The sequence below is a fragment of the Triturus cristatus genome, chromosome 8, assembly GCF_964204655.1.
Source record: "Triturus cristatus chromosome 8, aTriCri1.1, whole genome shotgun sequence".
In the NCBI taxonomy this organism is placed as follows: Eukaryota; Metazoa; Chordata; class Amphibia; order Caudata; family Salamandridae; genus Triturus; species Triturus cristatus.
This window is the reverse complement of record NC_140591.1, coordinates 591,819,285-591,842,092: the sequence shown is the minus strand read 5'-3', so window position 1 is coordinate 591,842,092 and position 22,808 is coordinate 591,819,285. Positions and strand designations below refer to the sequence as shown.

The 22,808-nt window shown below is 44.6% G+C and overlaps 2 protein-coding genes across 2 annotated transcripts in view; one reads left to right on the top strand and one right to left on the bottom strand.

Annotated features, from left to right (window-relative positions):
* The window catches only part of UCHL3 (ubiquitin C-terminal hydrolase L3), a 397,999-nt gene extending 379,780 nt beyond the window's left edge, over positions 1-18,219 (bottom strand). Inside the window, exon 1 of the mRNA XM_085622017.1 lies at positions 18,166-18,219. Within this exon, the coding sequence (XP_085478143.1) occupies positions 18,166-18,204 (39 nt within the window). The 5' untranslated portion in view covers positions 18,205-18,219. The remainder of the gene's footprint in view (positions 1-18,165) is intronic.
* Positions 18,220-19,238: 1,019 nt separating this feature from the next.
* The window catches only part of COMMD6 (COMM domain containing 6), a 137,144-nt gene continuing 133,574 nt past the window's right edge, over positions 19,239-22,808 (top strand). Inside the window, exon 1 of the mRNA XM_085622021.1 lies at positions 19,239-19,364. Within this exon, the coding sequence (XP_085478147.1) occupies positions 19,316-19,364 (49 nt within the window). The 5' untranslated portion in view covers positions 19,239-19,315. The remainder of the gene's footprint in view (positions 19,365-22,808) is intronic.

Genomic DNA, 22,808 nt, shown 5'->3' with positions numbered 1-22,808 from the left:
GCGGTTATAAAATGTGAAGCCTACATAGGAGATAATACTAAAGTTAGCCAAAGGTAATACCATCGCTACACAGCAGAAAGAGAGAGCATGTTACAGCCAGTGCAGATTGAACTAATGAATAAAGCATTCCAAATATACAGCTCATTCAGAGAAAATTGTTGCAAGCTAATGTAAAGGAAGAACAATGGTCTGCAACACCAGATGAACATAGAGGGTGGATTGATGATGGATGTGAGCCGAATAACGAAGAGAGTGTGGGTCTACGAGGATGAGATGCCTGTGTCCCCACACAGTATGTTCCTTTTCCTTACAAGACTGGAGCAGGGACCCTCTGATATTGCACAAGGGAGGATGAATGCGCAGATGCATTTTGCTTCCAAGTGAATGGATTGAAATATTTGCTTGTGTGGGTGGATACATTTTCAAAATGAATGGAGGTGTATCCAACAGGGAAGAATGATGCAGCAACAGGTGCGCAGTGCTTCAGGAAAGCCCTCTCACCTCGGTTTGGAGTCCACTGGGCATAAATTGCGATAGGAGATCACTCAGTGACTGCATTTATGCACAAAATATTGATTTAGGGAATAAGGAATAACCTGCATACCCCCCCCCCCCCCCACGTTGAGGCCAGAAGGAGAAGATGAGCTATAAAATAAAAAAAATAAAAAATTAGATTAATAGTAAAGGCAACTGATGGAACAGGCATGAAATGGCCTAGTGCTCTGACTTTAGTAATGCCTGCAATAGGGGCAAAGACTTCTAAAGCAACTCTGGAGACATGGTCATGGTGAGAAAAATAAAAGTTGTTTCTCTTAGGTCTAGGTGGACTGGACCACAGACGGTGAACCAACATCATAAATGGGTTAAGGGGACAAGATGCAGGGCAGCACCCAAACGCCTGAGAGGACAGTACCAGAAATTGAAGACCATCTGTCACCAGAGGACCTGCACAACACAACAGTCAAGGAGAGGCCAGACCAGATCATTTCTACGATACATGAGGGCCTATCATAAAGTGTCAGAGGGACGTGACATCAACTGATGCTGATGAGTGAAGTACACAACGCAGTCTCGAAGAAAGGTGCAGAAAAATAGACTGAAGAGGACAACGCAGGGCAGGTCCGTGAAACCGCCCCTGAACAAGACGACTGCGGACCAGGAGGAGAAGCAGGTGACCACTCACTGCGAGCCTTTAAATTACTGACACTTATAGAAAGTGCCCGGGAACGGAGTGACTAAGTGACACTGTACCACTATGCATTGCATTGAGAAAACAATTTTTGTTGGACACTTAATTAGGAGTACGCTGCCGATATCATGACAGCCTGCTGATATAATAATGTACACAATAATGTACACAGGAAGTAGTATGAATTGAATACTAGCATATCATTGTGTTCATGTTCAATAAGAATCAGTGATGTCATCAGTGATGTCATTTCAGATGTCATCAGTGATGTCACTGACCATGTCATGAGTGATGTAATATGTGACGTCATCAGCAGTGCATTGCGGGGGCGCGAGTTATAGTTAGCTGAACTAACTATAACAGGGGAATTTCTAGGGTTTTGTACGAGAGAAATGTCCAGCTACCTATAACGCCCCTGAAACCTATGGCTTTTTCAGTGAATTTCTAAGGTTTTTTAAATGCCAATTCCTAACTATAACACCCGTGAAACCGATGGTTTTTTCAGTGAATTTCAAAGGTTTTTTAAATGCTAATTCCTAACTATATCAGGCCTGAAACCTATGGTTTTTTCAGGTTTTCTAAACGACAATTTTTTTATGTATTAATTGTTATACTGATTTTTTTTATACTGATTTACTACATTTTTTAAACTATTTATTTTTAGATATATTTTTTTTAATTACATTATACATTACAATACAAAATATACTTTCCCAGAATGAATCACTTTAGTTTAAATACTTGGCAAATAGGCAACAGACGTTTAAGTACAGTAGTTACAGTTGTTGCAATGGACAACACAATTTCAAACACAAAGCAACATTGAGCTCAATGTGAATTTCTAGTTAAATGCAATTAGTTACTTTATGGATTACTTTTCTAACCACAAGACTGGATCCTAGATTCAGTCCTTGGACATCTCCTGTAAACAGTTGAGTAAAAGCACTTTGGTTACAGTAGTGATTCTTAAGGAATATTATTGTATTTTAAAAGTTGACACTTAGAAACTTTTTCCCATAGAATCACCAATGTTATCCTATGGCAGAAAATTCACTTAGCAGGTAAGTAGTGTTATCATTACTTTTTCTTACTCAGTGGTGGAGCCAACCTCCTATAAACAGTTGAAAGAATGTGTTTAAGTCATACAGACGATTTTTTAGGAATATTTTTTGTTTGTGAAAATAGACACAAACTTTTCTGCTGAAAAACACACAATGGATTCCTATGGAAGGAAATACAAGTTACTGGTAAGTACGCTTAAAATTACTTTTCAGGGTCAGTGCTGGGCTAAAGGATGCAGCCCTGGGTTCTCTCCTGATAACAGGTGAGTAAATCGGAATTCGTAGTTCGGCTGATTTTAGAGGAATATTTGTACAATAGTGAAGGAAGGGGGAGGGGCCTGAGGTGACGTGTGCAAACACGCCCTGTGGCGCGTTTTAAGTTGGGGAATTAAATCCTCTTCAATCCTGAGGTCCACTGGGGGCCAACTAGCCCACCAGGTACCACCAGTATGCGCCAGGGAGCTGCATTGCAGAGAGGTATTCAGAGGCCACGCCCCTTTTTACAACACTTTGCAACACAGCTCTGTGGTGCTTACTGGAGGTACCTGGTGGGCTAGTTGGTCCCCATGGACCCTCAGGATTGAAGAGGAATTAATTCCCCAACTTAAAAAGCGCCACAGTGCGTGTTTGCACAGATTTCACCTCAGGCCCCGCCCCCTACCTTCACCACTGTGCAAACGCGCCCTGTGGCGCGTTTTAAGTTGGGAGATTAAGTCCCCTTGAATCCTGAGGTCCCCTGGCGGCCAACTAGCCCACCAGGTACCTCCAGTAAGCGCCAGGGAGCTGCGTTGCAGAGAGGTGTAAAAAAGGGGCTTGGCCTCATTACACCTCTCTGCAACGCAGCCCCCTGGTGCATACTGGAGGTTCCTGGTGGCCTAGTTGGCCCCCACGGACCCCCAGTATTGAAGGGGAATTCGTTCCCCCTCTGCAAACGCGCCAGGCGGCGTGTTTGCAGAGTAGTGTAAGGAGGGGGCGTGGCCTCCGGCCCGATCCTTTTTTTTTTTTCCCCCTCTGGTTTTTAGAAGGGGAGGCTGTGTAGCCCCGTTTCTTTTTCTTTGGCCCTGGGGACCCCATCCCCCAGGCCTGCCCCCAATTTAGATTTTTTCTTTTTTTTTTTTTTTTTTTTTTTAAACCGGAAGGGGGCCGCGTGGCCTCCCTCCCCAGGCCATAATTTGCCCCGGGGACCCCATCCCCTGGAGCATGGCCATTTTTAAAAAAAAAAAAAAAATTTTTATGGAGGGGGGCTGCATAGCCCCCCTCCTGTGCCACCTATGGCCCCGGTGACCCCATCCCCCCAGGCCATTTTAAAAACAAAAAAAATAAACAAATTTTGAGGAGGGGGGACCGCGTAGCCCCCCTCCCGGGCCACTTATGGCCCCGGGGAACCAATCCCCCGGGGCCTGGCCTCCGTTGGGGGCCGTGGGGGGGTCCCCAATCACCCCACGGCCTCGCCGGCTCCCTGCATCCTGCGCGAGCCGGCATTGCTTTTTCACATGGGGAGCAGCTAACATGCTGTTCCCCGTGTGGAAAAGCAATCGTCTTTGGTATTGGGAAGAGAGAGCAGGTTCCAAATACCAAAGCAGTTTGCTATTGCAGGATGGGAGCTGCGAGGCTCCCACCCTGCTATAGCAAACAGCAGTGTCCCGGGGCTGGGCACCCCGGGACACTGTAGGAGCCGGCCCTGGGGGGTGGCGGTGCCCAGGCCCATCATTGGCTCCGGGGGGGCCCCCCACTTAAGTTAAAGCCCCAGGGGTGGTGGTCCGTAACGGACCCCCTATTTTACATATTCAGTGCCCGGGGAGGTGGCAGTCCCCGGGGCGTGTGGGGGGGCTCGAGCCCCCCCCACACAGGGTTTTTTGTTTTTCTTTTAAAGCCCCGGGGGTGGTGGTCCCCGGGGCTGCAGGGGGGGCCATAAGCCCCCCACTTACATTAGCATAAGCCCCGGGAGGTGGCGGTGCCCGGGGGTGGGGGGGCCCCTCTGGGCCCCCCATTATAAAACCATATTGCCCCCGGGACTTGGCCCCACCAGGGGCTAAATCTAAACGAAGCGTGGGAGTCCGCGCTTCGTTTTTTTTTTCGTTAGCGGGATGCGCATCCCGCGAATTAAAAAAAAAAAAAAAAAAAACACATTTTTTTTTGGTCTTGGGGGTCCTTGTGGGACCCCCTGAGCAGGCCTAGGGGGTCAGGGTGTTTCTACCCTGCCCCCTTGTTGCGTTTTGCGTCTTTGTTTTTGTGCTTTCTTGTGCCTCGGTTCTACCGAGGCACAAGATGGCTGCCAACACTTCCTGATTCAGAGTGTTGGCAGCCAGTTAGCATTCAGCTCGTGCTCGGGAGGTTTCGGGGAGGGTGCAGGGAGGATCCGCGGATCCTCCCAGGCCATAGATATATATGTACTTTTAACTCTAATTTTCTCAGGAACTACTGAACGGATTTACACCATTTAAGCAAAAGGCACGAGTCCGAACTGAGGACTACCTCTTTGCCAAATTTGGTGTCATTCCGTTCAGCGGTTCGGGCTGTAGCTGCGACAACAGATCCTATGGGAAATTGCATGGGGTAAACGCGTTTTGGGACCCCCATTTTTTCTCGGCCCCCGCTTGACGAATCACCGCGAAACTTTCAGGGTAGGAGCGGAGCGGAGCTGGGCAAAAGTTTGGAAAATTTAGCGAAGATTCGTCAATCGGCGCCAAAGATAAAAGATAAAGATATTCCCAATAGAATGTTGCGGATTTCCTACGGAAAAAAGGTCCTAACTATAACTTTCTACTGGCAACCGCCAGTAGATAATATCTATATATACATATATACACACAGCTCAGGAAACTTCACTCGCAGAATGAAGGGGACCACACACACAACCAAGGTTCTCGGTTTTTCAATTTATTATACCGAGATAAATGCCAGGACGTGTTTCGGCATTCGCGCCTTTTTCGACTGTTTACACAGTGCAGTTCATCTGGTGCAATTATATCCGGTTTACTGCTATTGTTTCTGGTTCTCATGCAATTAACATGGAAAACAGACTAAACATATATATCAGCGCTTCTCTCGCGCAATAACATGATTATACGGACGTTATAATACGCTTAGTAATTAGCGAATGTGGGGCAGCAAAATAATATAATTCATTCAGTAATTATTTGACTATTGTTGCTGTGCTGCTTAGAATCAACGAACATCAAGTCTCAATATTAAATACCTTCATCAAGCCCTCTATGGGCATAAAGAACATAAAACAACAAATTATAAGATTACAAAGTGAATATCCACATACATTTCATGCTTATTGCAGATTTTTTTCCTCATGAGTTTTCAGGTTCACAAAACTTGATTAATGATTAGTTCAAAAAGAGAGCACATTAATCTTCAGCATTCCATAAATCATGATTAAATGAACTTTCAGACACTACTGGGTGAATGTAATCTAACCTCAGTGACATGCCAGTTCTTCTTCAGTATTTAAGCCATTGGGGACAGTGGTTTGCAGATCAATTATAAACCGGGATTCCAATCTTCTTAATTTGAGTTCTCGATTACCAATCCGATCACTAATTGGAACATGGTCTAGACAAAAGAACGTTAATAAATTTCTATCACTATTATGGTACTTTGCAAAATGTCTGGCCACGGGATAAGTGAAATCTTGATTTTCAATGGCTCGTGCATGTTCTAAAATGCGTCGTTGTGTGGGGTGAATCGTACTTCTAATATATTGCTTATTGCAGGGACATGTCAGGCAATATACGCAGAAAAGAGTATTACAAGTTAAAAACGTATTTATGGTCCTTGGTTTTTTCATACCCGGGATACTGTATGTAAAGACCTTTTTGCTTTGTCTACATGCCTTGCATTTGAGACAAGGAAAGAAGCCGGTCAGATTGCTGATACGTGAGACAAATGGTGTTGGTTCATAATGACTTTTGACTAATTTATCCTTTAGGGATTTACTCCTTCTAAAGGTTAGTTATGGGTAGTCCGGTAGAAAATTGCCTATTACTCCGTCTGTTTTAAGAATATGACAATTGCGACAAAGGATCTTTCTCAAAGGACCAGTTTCATTTGAAAAGGTAGTGATAAATCTACAGGTTTCTTGTCCCATCTTATTCGTATTTTGTCTAGTTCGTAGTAGAGATTGCCGTGAGATATTGTTGACTTTAGTGAGAGTTTTGGTTAACAAATCCGGGCAGTAGCCCCGCGATTTGAATCTTTCGATGTCTGCTGAGGCCTCACACTGAAAGTCAAGATCACGAGAACAATTTCTCTTAAGACGGAATAGTACCCCGTAGGGGATACTATTTTTCAGTGACTTTTGGTAACTACCGTGTGCTTCTAAGTGCTTCTAAAACTGAGTAACCTGCAGTTTCCTTTCTAAAGAGAGTTGTACAAATATTCCCATCTCTCACAAATACTTTGAGATCTAAGAAAGAAACCTGCAAAGTACTTAGATGTCCGCTGAAGTGAAGGTCCAGAGTATTATCATTTAATGCTGCAATATACCTTTCAGCCTCCATTTTAGAACCTTTCCATAAAATAAACAGATCATCTATGTATCTGTGCCATGAAATGATACATTTGGTCCAGTGATTGTACTGTTCGGCCCGGGCCACCCGCTTCTCCCACCAGCCAACGAACAAGTTCACATAGCTGGGGGCGAAGCAGGTGCCCATAGCCGTCCCTTGAATTTGTCGATAATGTTTGTTAAACAAAAAGATGCTATTCGTTAGACAGAACGAGATAAATTCTATAAGCATGGCATTATGTTCAGTAAATTGCAGGGATCTACCCTTTAGAAAGTACTGTACAGCATGGAATCCGTTGTCATGTTTGATGCAAGGATAAAGGATTGTGATATCAAGAACAATTATAAGCATATCTAATTCCCATGGTGTATCCATGATGTTTTTTATAAAATGTATGGTGTCTTTGGTATATGAGGGTAACGTTTGTACGAATTCTGATAGAAAAGAATCAATGTACTGAGACATGTGTTCTGTAAGGCAACCCTTTGAAGATACAATTGGACGGCCTGGTGGTCTAGCTGAATTTTTGTGTACTTTAGGCAAATGATAGAAAGTGGCCGTAACAGGCTAGGAACACGTTAAGAACTTAAATTCGTTATAGTTAAGCGTATGTCGGTCAAACCATTTTTGAATAAGTACATGATATTCATCAATACTTGCAATATACTCAGATTTAGAAATTGGAAGGTAACATGTCTTATCCGTAAGTTGTCTTGATGCCTCATCTTCATAAAACTTGTGAGTCATCAACACCACATTGCCTCCTATATCAGAAGGTTTACAAATTAAATCAGGATCACTCATTAATTCTGAAAGAGCAGTACATTGTCTTGTGGTGAGATTGTTCTCTAAATTTTTAGATGTTGTAAGTCTCAGTTTCACAAGGTCTTTTCTAACCGATTCTTCAAAAATGTCAATGGTGTCAAAAGAAGACGTAGGTATAAAAGTAGATTGTGGTTTAAAGTCCGTTCTTGGAGCTCGCTGTTTTATACCAAAGCTTTTGATACAGGAAACATCCTGAGTCATATTAGATGCATTGTCGTCTATCTGGCTAGATAGAATTCGTAGCGTGCTAAGATCTTCCCCTGTGAGAGCGGTTGATGGTACAGAGACTGCACTTGGTAAATTGGATTGATCACCGGTGCCATGTGTTGCGCCCTTAAGCTGGAAGAATTTTTGCAATTTTAGCTTCCTAGTAAAAAGATATAAGTCAATGCGGGTTTGTGTGTACTCACATCTCTTTGATGGGCAGAAGGTCAGTCCTTTCTTTAATACTGATTGTTGATCCTCCGTTAATTTTTTTTAGGTTAAATTAATGATGGTTAAATCTTCATTAACTCCTATTTCTTAAACCCCCTCTTGCTGCGGGTTTGCCATGGATACACCATGGGAATCAGATATGCTTATGATTGTTCTTGATATTACAAGCCTTTATATTTGCATCAAACATGACAACGGAGTCCACGCTGTACAGTACTTTCTAAAGGGTAGATCCCTGCAATTTACTGAACATAATGCCATGCTTATAGAATTTATCTTGTTCTGTCTAACGAATAACATCTTTTTGTTTAACAAACAACATTATTGACAAATTCAAGGGACGGCTATGGGCACCTGCTTCGCCCCCAGCTATGCAAACTTGTTTGTTGGCTGGTGGGAGAAGCGGGTGGCCTGGGCCGAACAGTACAATCACTGGACCAAATATATCATTTCTTGGCACAGATACATAGATCTGTTTATGTTATGGAAAGGTTCTAAAATGGAGGCTGAAAGGTATATTGCAGCATTAAATAATAATACTCCTAACCTTCACTTCAGCGGACATCTAAGGTACTTCGCAGGTCTCTTTCTTAGATTTCAAAGTATTTGTGAGAGATGGGAATAATTGTACAACTCTCTTTACAAAGGAAACTGCAGGTAACTCAGTTTTAGAAGCACACAGTAGTCACCAAAAGTCACTGAAAAATAGTATCCCCTACGGGGAACTATTACGTCTTAAGAGAAATTGTTCTCGTGATCTTGACTTTCAGTGTGAGGTCTGAGCAGCCATCGAAAGATTCAAATCGCGGGGCTGCCCGGATTTGTGAACCAAAACTCTCACAAAAGTCAACAATATCTCACGGCAATCTCTACTACGAACTAGACAAAATACGAATAAGATGGGACAAGAAACCTGTAGATTTATCACTACCTTTTCAAATGAAAATGGTCCGTTGAGAAAGATCCTTTGTCGCAATTGGCATATTCTTAAAACAAACGGAGTAATAGGCAATTTTCTACCGGACTACCCACAACCAACCTTTAGAAGGAGTAAATCCCTAAAGGATAAATTAGTCAAAAGTCATTATGAACCAACACCATTTGTCTCACGTATCAGCAATCAGACCGGCTTCTTTCCTTGTCTCAAATGCAAGGCATGTAGACAAAGCAAAAATGTCTTTACATACAGTATCCCGGGTATGAAAAAACCAAGGACCATAAATAAGTTTTTAACTTGTAATACTCCTTTCTGCGTACATTGCCTGACATGTCCCTGCAATAAGCAATATATTGGAAGTACGATTCGCCCCACAAAACTACGCATTTTAGAACATGCATGAGCCATTGAAAATCAAGATTTCACTTATCCCGTGGCCAGACATTTTGCAAAGTATCATAATAGTGATAGAAATTTATTAACGTTCTTTTGTCTAGACCATGTTCCAATTAGTGATCGGATTGGTAATCGAGAACTCAAATTAAGAAGATTGGAATCCCGGTTTATAATTGATCTGCAAACCACTGTCCTCAATGACTTAAATACTGAAGAAGAACTGGCATGTCACTTAGGTTAGATTACATTCACCCAGTAGTGTCTGAAAGTTCATTTAATCATGATTTATGGAATGTTGAAGATTAATGTGCTCTCTTTTTGAACTAATCATTAATCAAGTTTTGTGAACCTGAAAAAAATCTTGTGAGGAAAAAATTCTGCAATAAGCATGAAATGTATGTGGATATTCACTTTGTTATCTTATAATTTGTTGTTTTATGTTCTTTATGCCCATACAGGGCTTGATGAAGGTATTTAATATTGAGACTTGATGTTCGTCGATTCTAAACAGCACAGCAACAATAGTCAAATAATTACTGAATGAATTATATTATTTTGCTGCCCCACATTCGCTAATTACTAAGCGTATTATAACGTCAGTATAATCATGTTATTGCGCAAGAGAAGCGCTGATATTTATGTGTAGTCTGTTTTCATTGTTAATTGCATGAGAACCGGAAACAATAGCAGTAAACCGGATATAATTGCACAGTGTAAACAGTCGAAAAAGGCACGAATGCCGAAACGCGTCCTGGCGTTTATCTCTGTATAATAAATTGAAAAACCGAGAACCTTGATTGTGTGCGGTCCCCTTCATTCTGCGAGTGAAGTTTCCTGAGCTGTATATTGATGTGGAGCCACCGCCACGATTTGGACCTGCACCCGCTCTCGAGTGCTCACGGAGGCCTTTTGGTGGATACTTTGAGCGTATATATGTTTTACACTAATGAAGGATAGGACTATCTTATAGGGAGGATTGTTGAAAAAAATATATATATTTATGTCCATATAAATTCATGTGTATGCACTTCAAAGATATCATATGTAGATATATCACACTAACATGAGGCCTGGAGCTCCAAAGGGCTTCCTATCTGACCTTAACTGGACAAGCTTCAACAGCTATTCTGAACCACCCTAGAGGTCACTTTGCTTGCCCTGACTTCATGATAGTTTCCTTATCTGGTTGTGCAATTTGCTTACACAGTGCTGAGCCAGCCTTTCTTGGTCTGCCCAGATCTAGCTGTTTATAATTGGCATGCTGCAGATCTTGCCCATCCCTGTTAGCCATATTTCTGGGTGGCTAGGGCTTGCGCCTAAGCCAGGCAGAAACCACCACTCTAGTCAGGGCAAGGGAGTTACACGCTGAAGATAACCGGTGCCCAGCCCCTTGGTAGCTTGACACGAGCAGTCAGGCTTATCCCAGAGGCAATGTGTAAAGCGTTTGCGCAACACACACACACACAGCAGCAACACACTAGGCACACCACAAAAGAAACTCCACACAAGGTTATATAACAAATAGCCTTTGTATTATCCAAAACACATCAGAATCATAGTCACACATTATACACTGCAAACTGGCAGTAGGCAATATCACAGAGGATTATATACACATGACAGGGAAAGCCAGTCAGTCAGTCAAAGGCTTTATTTCGATAAAAACATATCATAAAAGCTTTACAATTAAAAAAGAGTTTAAATTCATTTAGGTTAAAATCCAAATATTACAATAAGAATAAGACATATCATAAATAGATGTTAAGAACGGATTAAACAATTTCTTTAAGCCTTTTGCTTCTAATGCGCCATGCCCAAGATAGAAATTTTGATAGGGCGCAAGCATACAGAGGGCGGGAGTCAGACATTAAAATACGTAACGCCTCAATGTAGTGCCTAGTGCCTAAGGAACGGCACAATTGCTTGAGCCATCTTCTTCTTGGGTAAACATACTGTGGGCATTCAAATAAAAAGTGGGCCACAGACTCTTGTCTGGATATACAAAAAGGACAAAATTCAGTGGTCTGGGCAGGGGGATTCCACCGGGAAGTAAAAACATAAAGTGGGAGAGTCCCGGTCCTAAATTTGAAGTAAAGAGATCTATCATGAGGTCTCTCAATAATGTCGAGGTACAGTTCCCGGATCGGCTGTTCCTTGAATTCCAGAAAGTCCTCCGTAAGTCTACCCAATGTACAGTTCGTTTTTCTTTGGGTCGCAATCCAATTCCAATATAGAGACTTAAGCGTAGCTTTCGGGGGGGAAGACCTGTTTTCCCATGCTGCGCTTAGCCCAAGATTGCACAAGAGGATTTTCATGTCGCTCAGCCACTTTATCTTGTGCCATCCCGGGAGTGACATAACTTCTGAAAGGCCTTTGGCATATTTAGCTAGTTCCGGGACACGCCATAGTCGGGCCCATAGCAGTAGAGGGCGAAGTTTCGCCAGGTCATCAATAGGACGACAACCTAGGTCGAGCATCAGTGGGGTCGTTGGAGTACCTTGAGGGAGTGACATGATGGCCCTACAAAACTTTCTCTCAGCTCTTGACAACTCACTAGTATTGCATGAACCCCACAGCTCAGCCCCGTAAAGAGCAGAGCTGACTGCCCTTGCTGCATAAATTTCCATAACAGGGGCTATAGGTCTAATAGCACAGGAGCGCTGTTCCTTCAGTAGGGCCCCTGTTACTCTCTTGTGGGCTAGCAACATCTTGCATAAGTGGGGGGCCCATTGCATATTATGAGATAAGACAGGGAAAGCACAAGTGGCAATTTTAAAACACAACCAGTAACTACTGGTACAATACTGTACTTAGCCTCATCACCTGCAACATAAACACATTATGTCTGCATCACATTAGGCATAAGACACATTATGCATAACCATCATGAGCATAAACACATTATGCCATAAGCCCCACTATCATAAACACATTACGCAATAGTTATGCTGCATAAATCACATTTAGCAACAATCAGATTAGGCATAACCACATTACGCAATTTGTAGAGCCATGCCCCCTACCCATGTCACCAAAATGACCCCCAGGCCAACTGGCCTTTCACTGGGGCTTAAATGACCTCGGTCCCAAATGTCAGGGCGTAACTGGGGCCTTCCACTGGCCCCTTGGCTGCCAATGCAGCAAACCACTGTTCGCAACGCGCTGTGGGCGTGGGGTGCGTCTCACCCCTTTCTCCTCATTAAATCAAAGATGCCCCCGGGTTGCAGCTGCCCACACTCTTGCGGTGCAGCTGAGGAATCACTCTGGCACTACTGTGCCTCCTGAGCCCCCACTGGGACTCTGAAAATATTGTGCCACACGTTGCAGCTGCCCGTGCTTCTGCGGAGCAGCTGTGAAGACTGACCTTTGGCACTGCCGTGCCTCCTGAGTCCCCACTGGGACTGTACAACAATATTGCCCAACGTTGCAGCTGCCTCTTTGGTTCAGGATGCAGGCACCAACAGTATGCCCGGCAGGCCCCCGCCCACGTGGTCTCTATTCCTCCACACGGGGAGGCCCTGCCTACCACCCGGCTGCAACTCTGTCTCCTTCTTGGGGGAGTCACGGAGCGAGGTCTTCCTAGGCTTCTGGGCCGTGCTCTCACATTGCAGCAAGCTCCGCCCACAACCAGGCGTAGACTGCGCCTGACTTCCGGAGGCCTCCTCGACGTCAGAGGTCACCGGTGAATGCAGCTTGAGGGGCTCTCCACCTCCTCACAGGGAGCCCCGCCTATGGTCAGGTGTCCTTTGCCAGACTTCCGATTTCAGTGGCAACCAGCCGCAACTTTACCGAGTGCGGGGTAGGCTCCCACCTGCACGTTGGTCCCTGTTTTCGCCTCCTTGAGGACTGGAGCCGCTCCTTGGGCTCAATAGGGAAAATGAGGACGGGCCCACCACCGTGCTTCTGAGTGCGAGCCCAGCAAGGTCCCTGCGCCTCAGGGACGCCAATAAGCACCACCTCGGGCTCCAACTGCACACATGCAGCAGCGCTCACTATGCGCTTACCGCAAAACGAGCCCTCGCCAGGGGCTCGAGACCATAGGAATCCTGGCAATGTTCCAAGCTGCTCGCACCTGCAGGTACCAGGATGGAGCAGGTAGCACTTCCCTCCAAAAAGTGCACAGGCAGGCCATCGCTCTGGGGTTCCAAACCAGAGAGCAGACCCCTCAGCTGCCAAGTAGGGCAGCGGGTCAATCCCCAGCGGCGGTTCCTCCTCCCAGACCGGCAGCCTGCTGGGCCCAAGTAGCCCCAAGCAGCACAAGAACAGCCCCCTTCATGGGGTCACAGCCCCAGTACTTATACTCCCAATCCTTTGATCTCCTAGGCAGAGTGTGTCTGGCCATAACCAGTTCCACCTTCTCTGGTGTGACTTCCTGGCAGGAGGTGGAGACGGCAGGTTCTGAGGCAGACCAGGCCCTTTGAGGTGCAAGGAAATCTCCTCCCCCTTCCCCAACTGAAGCCCTGGCCTATTCAGCCCTTTCCTGACCCCCCTAGACTATCTGGAGCCACTCTTGCTTCCCAGCCTTCTGTCGGCCAGAACCCAGACAGGCAATCCACATTCCAGCAGAGGCACACAGGATGACTGAGCAAGAAAATATCCACTTTCTAAAAGTGGTATTTTCAAACACAGAATGTAAAAATCACCTTCACGAAAAGATGCATCTTTAGATTCTGAGTTCAGGCACACTAAACCTTACCACGCTACTTCTCTTATATCATGAATTACCACTTAAACACCTATCAGGGAATCGCCGATGCCTCCCTATGAGAGGGCAGCCTCACAGCAGTGAGAAACCGAAGTGACCGTTTGTCACTACCAGGACATGTCACACACTTAAGGTGCATGTCCTACCTTTTACCTACAATGCACCCTCCCCATAGGGTTAGCTAGCGCCTACCTTAGGGGCGACTGACATGCAGTAAAGGAGGGGTCACAGACATGACGCACACTTGAGGTGCCACGTCACAGTGGCAGTAACACTGTGCGCACAGGCCCTGCAATGGCAGAGGCCTGAGGCAGGTCTGAAAGGCTACTTTGGGGGGGGTGGCATAATCAGCGCAGCAAGCCCACCAGTAGAATTTAATTTACCGGCCCAGGTATCTGAGATACCACTTTACCAGGGACTGACAGGTAAATTGAATATCCCAAACAGGTGTAGACCAATCTTACCATGTTTACCATAGAAAGCACACACACTTTACACTGAACAGCAGTACTAAAGTGCCCAGAGTCCTAAATCCACTAACACCATGTCAGAAAAAAGGCTATGAGGAAGGCAAAAAGTTCAGGGATGACCCTGCAAAAAGGACCAAGTCCAACATGCTGACATGGAATTACTAAAATGCATACAACATCCAGAAACCGGCACTCTGGGAAGAAGCAGTCTGAGAGGCCCTAAGCCAGAAGACCTGACCATGTTTATCAACAATGATGCACACATTTGGTACCAATAAATACATTTTACTCTGTTTCTAAGCAACCAGCTATGTCTGGGGAGTTTCATTCATTTGCCCTTGGGAGGTTGCCAGTACTTCCCTATCATCCTATCTGGGATTGGACATTTTGCTTGCAATATATTGTGCAGCCGTGCAATAATTGTGTGGTGTAGGGATATGGTTCAGCACTGATCTACTTAGCAAGTAGGTTGTTGAAAAGGTTTATCAATGTGATCCAAAACAATGTTTTGGTGGGTTTATGTTCTGTGTCTGGTCCAAGGGGCAGAGATTGTGTCTTGAACTATGATTTTTTTTTTTCTCAACAAACTTTTTAGGCATTTACGAGACATATACCAAAACAGTATAGACATTTGAATAAGCATGTGAACTAATATGGATTCCCTGTCGATATACATGCATCTCGTCACTGCTGTATAAACAGCCACATGCAGTCAATAGTCCCTCAGGGGATGCATTTGCAAATAAAAATCTCACATCCCACGTTGGCAAGGAGTGCAAGAAACTAACCCTCCGCCAAATGGCAGTCCCACTCTCTCTCTACCCTCGCGCCACCCCCCCAGGCGTGTCATGGAGTACTGTGCTCAGGTAATCTTCCAAGGGCCACTCTCTAGCAATTTCCATCCCATCGTCGTGGGCTCCAGAGGGTTGCAGGTAAAGGAGCACCCTGCAGTGCCCTCTCTCCCGGCCACACGGCCCCCTAATGTAACTTACAAACCGTCTACCTGTGGGGCTTCCCTACTACTCTCATCTGCGGTGTCATTGAGCTGCTTAAGGTGCAACGTCAGAGCTTCCCAAGCCCTGGCTGCGTCCAGCACCTTCTCACTCCCATTACGTCTAGCGTCTATTAGCCGTGCCGTTCCCTCACAGCCTGCCCAGCGCTCAAGCTCCCTTTTCCATCTGCCTATGCTAGGACCTCCCCTTGCCTTCCAATGGCTCGTAATATCCCTCTTCGCTAGTATCAATCCCAGGTCCTGATATTTACTGGTGACCTTGAGCTTAGAAGTGTGGGAGAATCTGTGGAGTAAGCAGTAACCTGGATCCAAGTGCACTTTCTTTTCAGTAATTTCGGCTAAGAGCTCCGTCACCTCCTTCAGAAAAGACCTATTGCTGGGCAACCCCAGAACATATGAAGAAACTCTGCTCCTATTTCTCCACATCTGGGACAAGCTGCAGTTACCATATTAAAATACTTATTCAGGCACCCTGGGGTAAGCAACGTCCTATGAAAGACATAGAAGTTTACCAGCTGGAACCTAGCATTCCTGGTGACCTTACAGACCCTCTCTGTGATCTCATCCCATGCTTTGTCCTCTACAGGCTCCCGCAAGTCCTCCTCCCACTTCTGTTGCAGCCCCTGAAGCAGCAGGAGCGTCACCCTGCTCAATCTCCGATATAAACAGGTAACCACCTTAAATGTCCCTGCTACTGACACCACATATTGACATCCTTCAATTAAAGGAGGTTCAGTCAGTCTGCTCCCCCAATGTTTACGGATTTCGGCAGTCAGGGCCGAATGCAGCAAGAAGGTATCTCATTGTTCTAACTAAATACGTCAAACGGTAATAGCATGCCATCCTCGTATAGCTGCCCCATGGTAGCACTCCAGCCTCCTCCCACGCCTCTAGCGTCCTCCAATATGCCCTGTGTTGTAGCACGATGCAGTACTTTAGAGGTATCTCCGGCACATATGGGCACCTCATTTAAGCCCTTTGCAAACTACAGACCCAACTTGTGTCTTTAACTATAATGATGTCGTTTTTCTAGAAGAGGTCATCAAGTGTATGACTTCATGACGTCTACGTGGGAAATTCAATAAAAGTTGTATGCTTAAGGCAAAATAACAATTTTGTCTAGGCAATTGTTAGTAGAGTCGGTCCAGAGGTCACACAGTTGATAATTGTGTCCAAGGCAGATGGGTAGGACAGCACTAGCTCATGGAAGAGTGGGGAGGGATTCAGACCTCATTTGAGGGTCAGTGGGATTTAGAGAGAGATACTCATAGCCTAGTGCAAGCTAAATTACTTTCTAGTTATTCTAATAAAATATTGCATAGTTAATATCTAGGCGGACATCGGTAAAGTTATGAGGGATCTGTTTGAGTTGTAGCTGAAACTGAAAAAAATAGTCTGCAACGCTGTAGTGCACTGTTTTAAGCGTAGGAAACAGTATCTAGGTGTAACCAGTGTACTGAGTAGATAGGCAGCAAGTTTTTATAGCTTCTGGCGATGGACATTGTCACTAGTAACAATGTGGGCTTAGTAGTGGTGCCAAGTGTTTCTGTAGTATTGTGGAGAATGAGATAGGGTTGTTGTATGTTGCTGTTGTGTGCAGAGTGGATGGCTTTATGTGCAAGTTTAAATCCTGTATGGAGCCTTCAGCTGAGAGAATGTCCACTGAAGACTCCGGCATTATGTTTTTTGGGTTAGATTGGTTGCAGGGGGGGGCGGGGTGCGCTACTTTGTATAGTTGTTGCTGTATGGAGTGGTTAGAAATGGTGTTTGAATTTCTCTAAAGATTAAAAAGGGTATGCCTGCTCAATAGCAAGTGTTAAAGCCTGAAGGTTGTTGTTATTTTCAATAGAACTAAATATCTAGAGCAACAGATAGGGTTACCATCTAGCCATTCTTTACCAGCATGACCAGTATTTTTATGTTCCGGCTGGTACAAAAATTAAACAAACCACCTGAGGCCGGAATTTTTCTCCTTATCAGTACATACATTAAACATAAGACATCACTTTAAGATGAGTTCCTCAGCCGCCTTAATGATCCTTGACTGAGAATAAAAGGTAAAGAAAGACAGAAAACCCATGCTAAAATTAATGCACAAACATTTCAATAAAGTGGTCTTTGCAGAAGCTTAAAACATTAAAAATCGGCCTGTATTTTAGTCTGGGAAAGGTGGCAAGCCTAGCAGCAGTGCAGAGTGTTAAGTGCCAAACTTATGCCAAGCCATAAAACTGCAACTCTGTTTCGATGACTCTGGCAACCCCTTGGTTAAGGAGGCCCACAACTTTGTGCTGACTCGCGCAGCTTCCTTATAAATTCCTGTGCCAACCTCCAAAATATAATTTTGTTTTTATTACGTTTCTGTCACACCATGAGCAGAACTCATTTGGAATTATCTTGAACGTAAGGGTCTCCCAATCACCACTACCCTAGCCCCCAGGAGAAAAAAAAAGATACTCAAAAGACTCGTTCTCTTCTCTCGCCTTTTACATAATAAAGTGTATTGCCTTATACATTGACAAGCTCACGTTCAAATAACTCATGAAAAGCGAGACTGCTGAGATGCAAATACAGATCTTAATTGTATGCTTTGTGTTAGATATAAAAAAGGAACTCACCTGGTTCATGACCTGCAAAAAAAATACAGAAACAGACATGAGATACGTTGATGCTGCAGACAGAGTAGTTAAAATAATAAGTCATTTTGCAAAAAGTGAATCTACACACATCGGGATTCGCCTCAAGGGGCAGCCAGCGCTGGGATTGCATTTTGTCGATGGAGCTGGGAAGCAGCGAGGTGGTGAAGAGCAGGTTCAGCAGTGTACACTTTCTACATTGATAGTGGAAACCACGCTTCCGCCGGCCATTGTAACAGACGTAGGACTACGATAGCGCAAACTACCAAGCGTAATACTTTGGGTGGCCATATTGGAATGGAACCACTTCGCAATTAACTGAATAGTTGTTCCGTTATTATCAACTTTACATATTTCATATGTATCAAATGAAAACATTACCAATGTATTATTTGATCAATTATTTACAGTTTATTTACTATTGTTAGAAATACTTTGAATTATTTTAAATGCTGATACAAGCAACTACACTGTAATTACTGCTGTTACAAAAAAAACTGACCCGGCATAACACTTAAAACCCTATTGCCATTTCTTTATGATATATGTTTTCTCCAGTTTAATAAATTAAAGGTCCGCCTTTTTAAAATGCTAGACTAGAGGCTTTACCTATGCGCTATTGACATCTCCGTTCCAGTTTTTCCTTAGGTGAAGATTAGGCATGCGTCGCTCAGAGGGTGGTGAAATGATTTAAACTAAACCGGTCTAGCCACAACCCGAAACTCCTGGCCAATTTATCAAAGCCTTGAAGTGAAATTACGAGTTACATAATTAGGAGTCAATCGTTAGGTTGATTTGTTTTGTTTAGGTTGAGCATTGTCTAGACCGTTATCGGATTTTCGGAACCAGTAATTAATGTCTTCCCTTTCGACCAAACTACAGAAGGTGACGCGAGCAAAAATGACTATGATCGAGTAGTGATTGTTGAAATTCCTAGATTATTCAGTCAATGTCCATACTAGTGGTGCCCCTGTTTAGGAAGCTATTCTTTATAGTGTGAAGGGAATATTTTCTTACCCCCAGTATGGCCGACATAAAGACACTTATTCATCCCATTTCTTTAGGGGGCGTTCTAGTGCTTGATGTATGTGTACCATTCCTTGTCCTGGGCTGGCACTGTCACTAGGGCTCCATGGCGGAACAGGGAGCACTGATGATTCGGAGCCTGTTGGCGAATTGCGGTAAGGCTGACCCTATCCTCAAAATTTGCAGAGCTTTAGCCTTTTGCCATAATTGTTCCTTGGAATTACACGAATCACTTTGAAGTGCATGATTACTACCCACTAGCCTGTCCTAATGGCAAAAAGAACTGGCACAAAACATTTTGCCCGTGTCATCCAGTGGCAGGAAGAATCGTTTGGGTTTGTTCTGTCTTTTATGTTTATTCGCACTCCTGGTATATTTGTTGGGATTTTCCCCAGCTGTTCCTCACGTGTTTTCAGATGATGAGTTGTATCCAGACGACTACTTCCTTCTTCGGTCGATAAGCGAGTACCGTTAAGTTGATTCATAAAAACACTACATCAAGCACGATGAAAGGGCAAACCTTCAAGGTAGACAGAACTTGTATTGAGAGTTCAAGAATATGGCTTTTGTATGTTGGAGAACTTCTCTCAAGTTTTATTAATTTGCAAATATAAAGTAATATACAGAAGAGCGTGGTGTCGGCTTCCCTCTCACTAGCAACTGATACAACATGGGTACATAGCTGCAAATGTTTTACATTACTTATGCGTGACATTTTCATGGTCAGTGTACTTATGAGTGACATTCAACGACCAAATGTGTGACACTTTGAATGACACTTTCTCGCAAGCAAAATCGAGCAATGAAGTCCATGAAAACAGATACACATGAGAAATTACACCTATTTGAGCAACGAGAAACTCTAAAAAGATGTTTAAACTGGTGCAAAGCCCCTGCACTTTGAAGCAGACATATTAACTCTCTGCACTAATTTATGGTAAGTCAAAAATGCCACTAGATAAAACTCGATCTTTCTCCAGCTGGAACATTAATCAGTTAACAATTACATTTTATTGGTGCCTGAAAACTGTTGGACACGCAAGTAACTCTGCAGCAGTTCAAATGCTTTTAAACCCATAAGTTATCTCTGAGCACAGCACCCCACCGCAGCTCAGTGCAGCGCAGGTACAGCTGAACCCTCAAGTAACAAAAGGATGACTGTGACAAAAGCAGCTATCCACATAAAATCCAGTCCTGTGATATGATGGTATGCATTCTTTGCAGCAGGCATATTAATCATCTGCACTACTTTATGGTGAGCCAACTCAAAACTGCAGTAGACAAAACTCTGATCTCTCGCCAAACGTTTTTTGGCTTACCAACGCAGAGTCACTGTCAGTGCTGGGGAAAATGCCTGTTGTCTCGGGCTGCCACTGCCCCTGCAGTCTGTGCAGTCACACTCCCTTTAGACAGCTACTCAGACAGTCGCTATGATGTGGCCACAGGAGTCAGTTGCCAGTCTAGAGAGGGCAGGCTGGCACAGTGAGATAATCAGTGCTTAATTTATAAATAAAAAATAGTGCCAGGGTTCTTCTCAGGAGGCCACTGCATCTTGTACCACACATTGCCACTGCCAATGATAGTAACAACACTACTACTAACCATCACACTCTTACAAGTGTGACAGTTCGGACCATTCCAGCCCCCCAAATCTATAAGAATGACTTGAATGGCCGGTAATAGTCATTTTTAATGCATAATAAATTATTAATTAACTGTTGTTGTGATCATCACTAAATTAGGCAGACACTGCCACCTTGTGGCAGACTGCCACAAGCCCCGGTGTTGACAATTAAGTGCTGATGCTGAGCACCGGAAACCACTGGCTCAAATTAAGCACTGGAGATGATGCTCCTCTCTTATCTGCTGTAGAAGTCAGGGCAAGATATCATGGCCAGGCACTACTGTCCAAGTTAAAAGACACTCAGACTCAGCGCCTGCTCTTACTGTCGACTGACATTAACTTTGCATGTTTGGTTAATAATTTTGCTGCTGCAATTGTGGGTGTGGGGGCAGACCATATTTTGCAAGCTTCCAGTACTTCTATGTAATGTGTTAAAAGATACGTGCCAGGTTGACCCTGGGTTGCTTATCATTAACCAAATGTACTTCTTTTGTGTGTGGTCCCGGGCTTGTTTGGCTTTCAGGCAGTAGGCAATAAACCTAGCTTTTAATAGCCTCTTTTTAGATGACAAATTAAATTCCGTACGGATATGCGCATGGGAGGTAGAAGTTGGTAGAAAAAATACACTACGAAAGCAGGCTGACTGAGCTCTGTCCAACCAAGGCGACAATTTATCTTTAAAGGCTATTGCGCCATAGGCTTCTGATGGGAAAAAATTGTCCCCCATTGCTTGAATTAAGGGAGTAAGATCAGGTAAACTCATGGATTTCCTTGCTCTGCAGAAGATCCCCTCTAAAAATTGTGCCATTCTCAAGTACTTGTATGCAGTGGGTTTTTATCAATATGCCATGAGCCTCTCCTCATTATTTGATTGGAGATAATCATCGCCTTTGTTTTTGCTTAGTTTATTTTCAAGTTGTTTATTTTACAGTATAGTGTTAGTGCAGTCAAAAGGCTCGGCACCCGGTCCAATTCGCTCGCTTACAACAGCAATATGAGCTAGCTCCCTCAGTATGGTTCCGATATCTACAGATGAAGCATGCCCTGACGACGCAGTTAACCCCAGGTGTGCAGGTTCCGGAGGCGTCCCCACTGGAGGACAGGTTGTTGACCGAATACATGCCTAAGAGGGCCACGTCCTTCACGTACCGTAAATTGATCAACAATTTGCCGGACACTATGGGGCTATTGCGGGAGAGGTGGGCCGGCGAGGTCGGCGAATTTGATGACCCAGACTGGCGGGAGGCGCTGGCCTCGCCACGTGAGGCGGGTATACCCTCGAGGCTGCGGCTGGTGCAGCTTCGTATTTTGCACCGCTCATATTTCACCAGGCGCCTGCTACATAAACTGGGTAGAGCGCCGCATCCCTTCTGCCTGCGGGGTTGCGGGGAGGAGGGAACCTTCTATCACCTGATCTGGGACTGTCCTGTTCTCCAGCTATTCTGGAAGCGAGTGCTGCGCACGATGTCACAGGTGTGCGGGGTGTGGCTGCTGCCAGAGCCCAGGCGTTGTCTCTTGAATGTGTGGGAGCCCACAGATCTCAATCGTCAGGCGCAGGGCTGGGTGACGCTTGGGAACATGACGGCCAAACGGAACATAGCCCAAAAATGGGGAGCGGTGGAGACGCCGTTGCTATCAACATGGAAGAGCGAGATGGATAGGGCTATGTTTGCTGAGCGCTCCGTTTTTGTCAGGCGGGGTTGTCCTCGAAAATGGGTCAGAGTGTGGGGAGCATGGAACAAGTATAGGGGTAACATATGTGATCCACCACCTCTTTCTGATGGGGAATCCTCTGACTCGGATGGCTAGGGAGGCTGGGGGGGTGGAGGGGAGGGTAGGCGACGCTGGTGATTGCCAGGTATCCGACCTGGGCCTATCTGAAATAATTACGACTGTGCATGGTGATTTTTCTAATGTACTATATATATGGTCTGATTCTATATCTGTTGGTTGTATTTGTTGTGAAAACAATAAA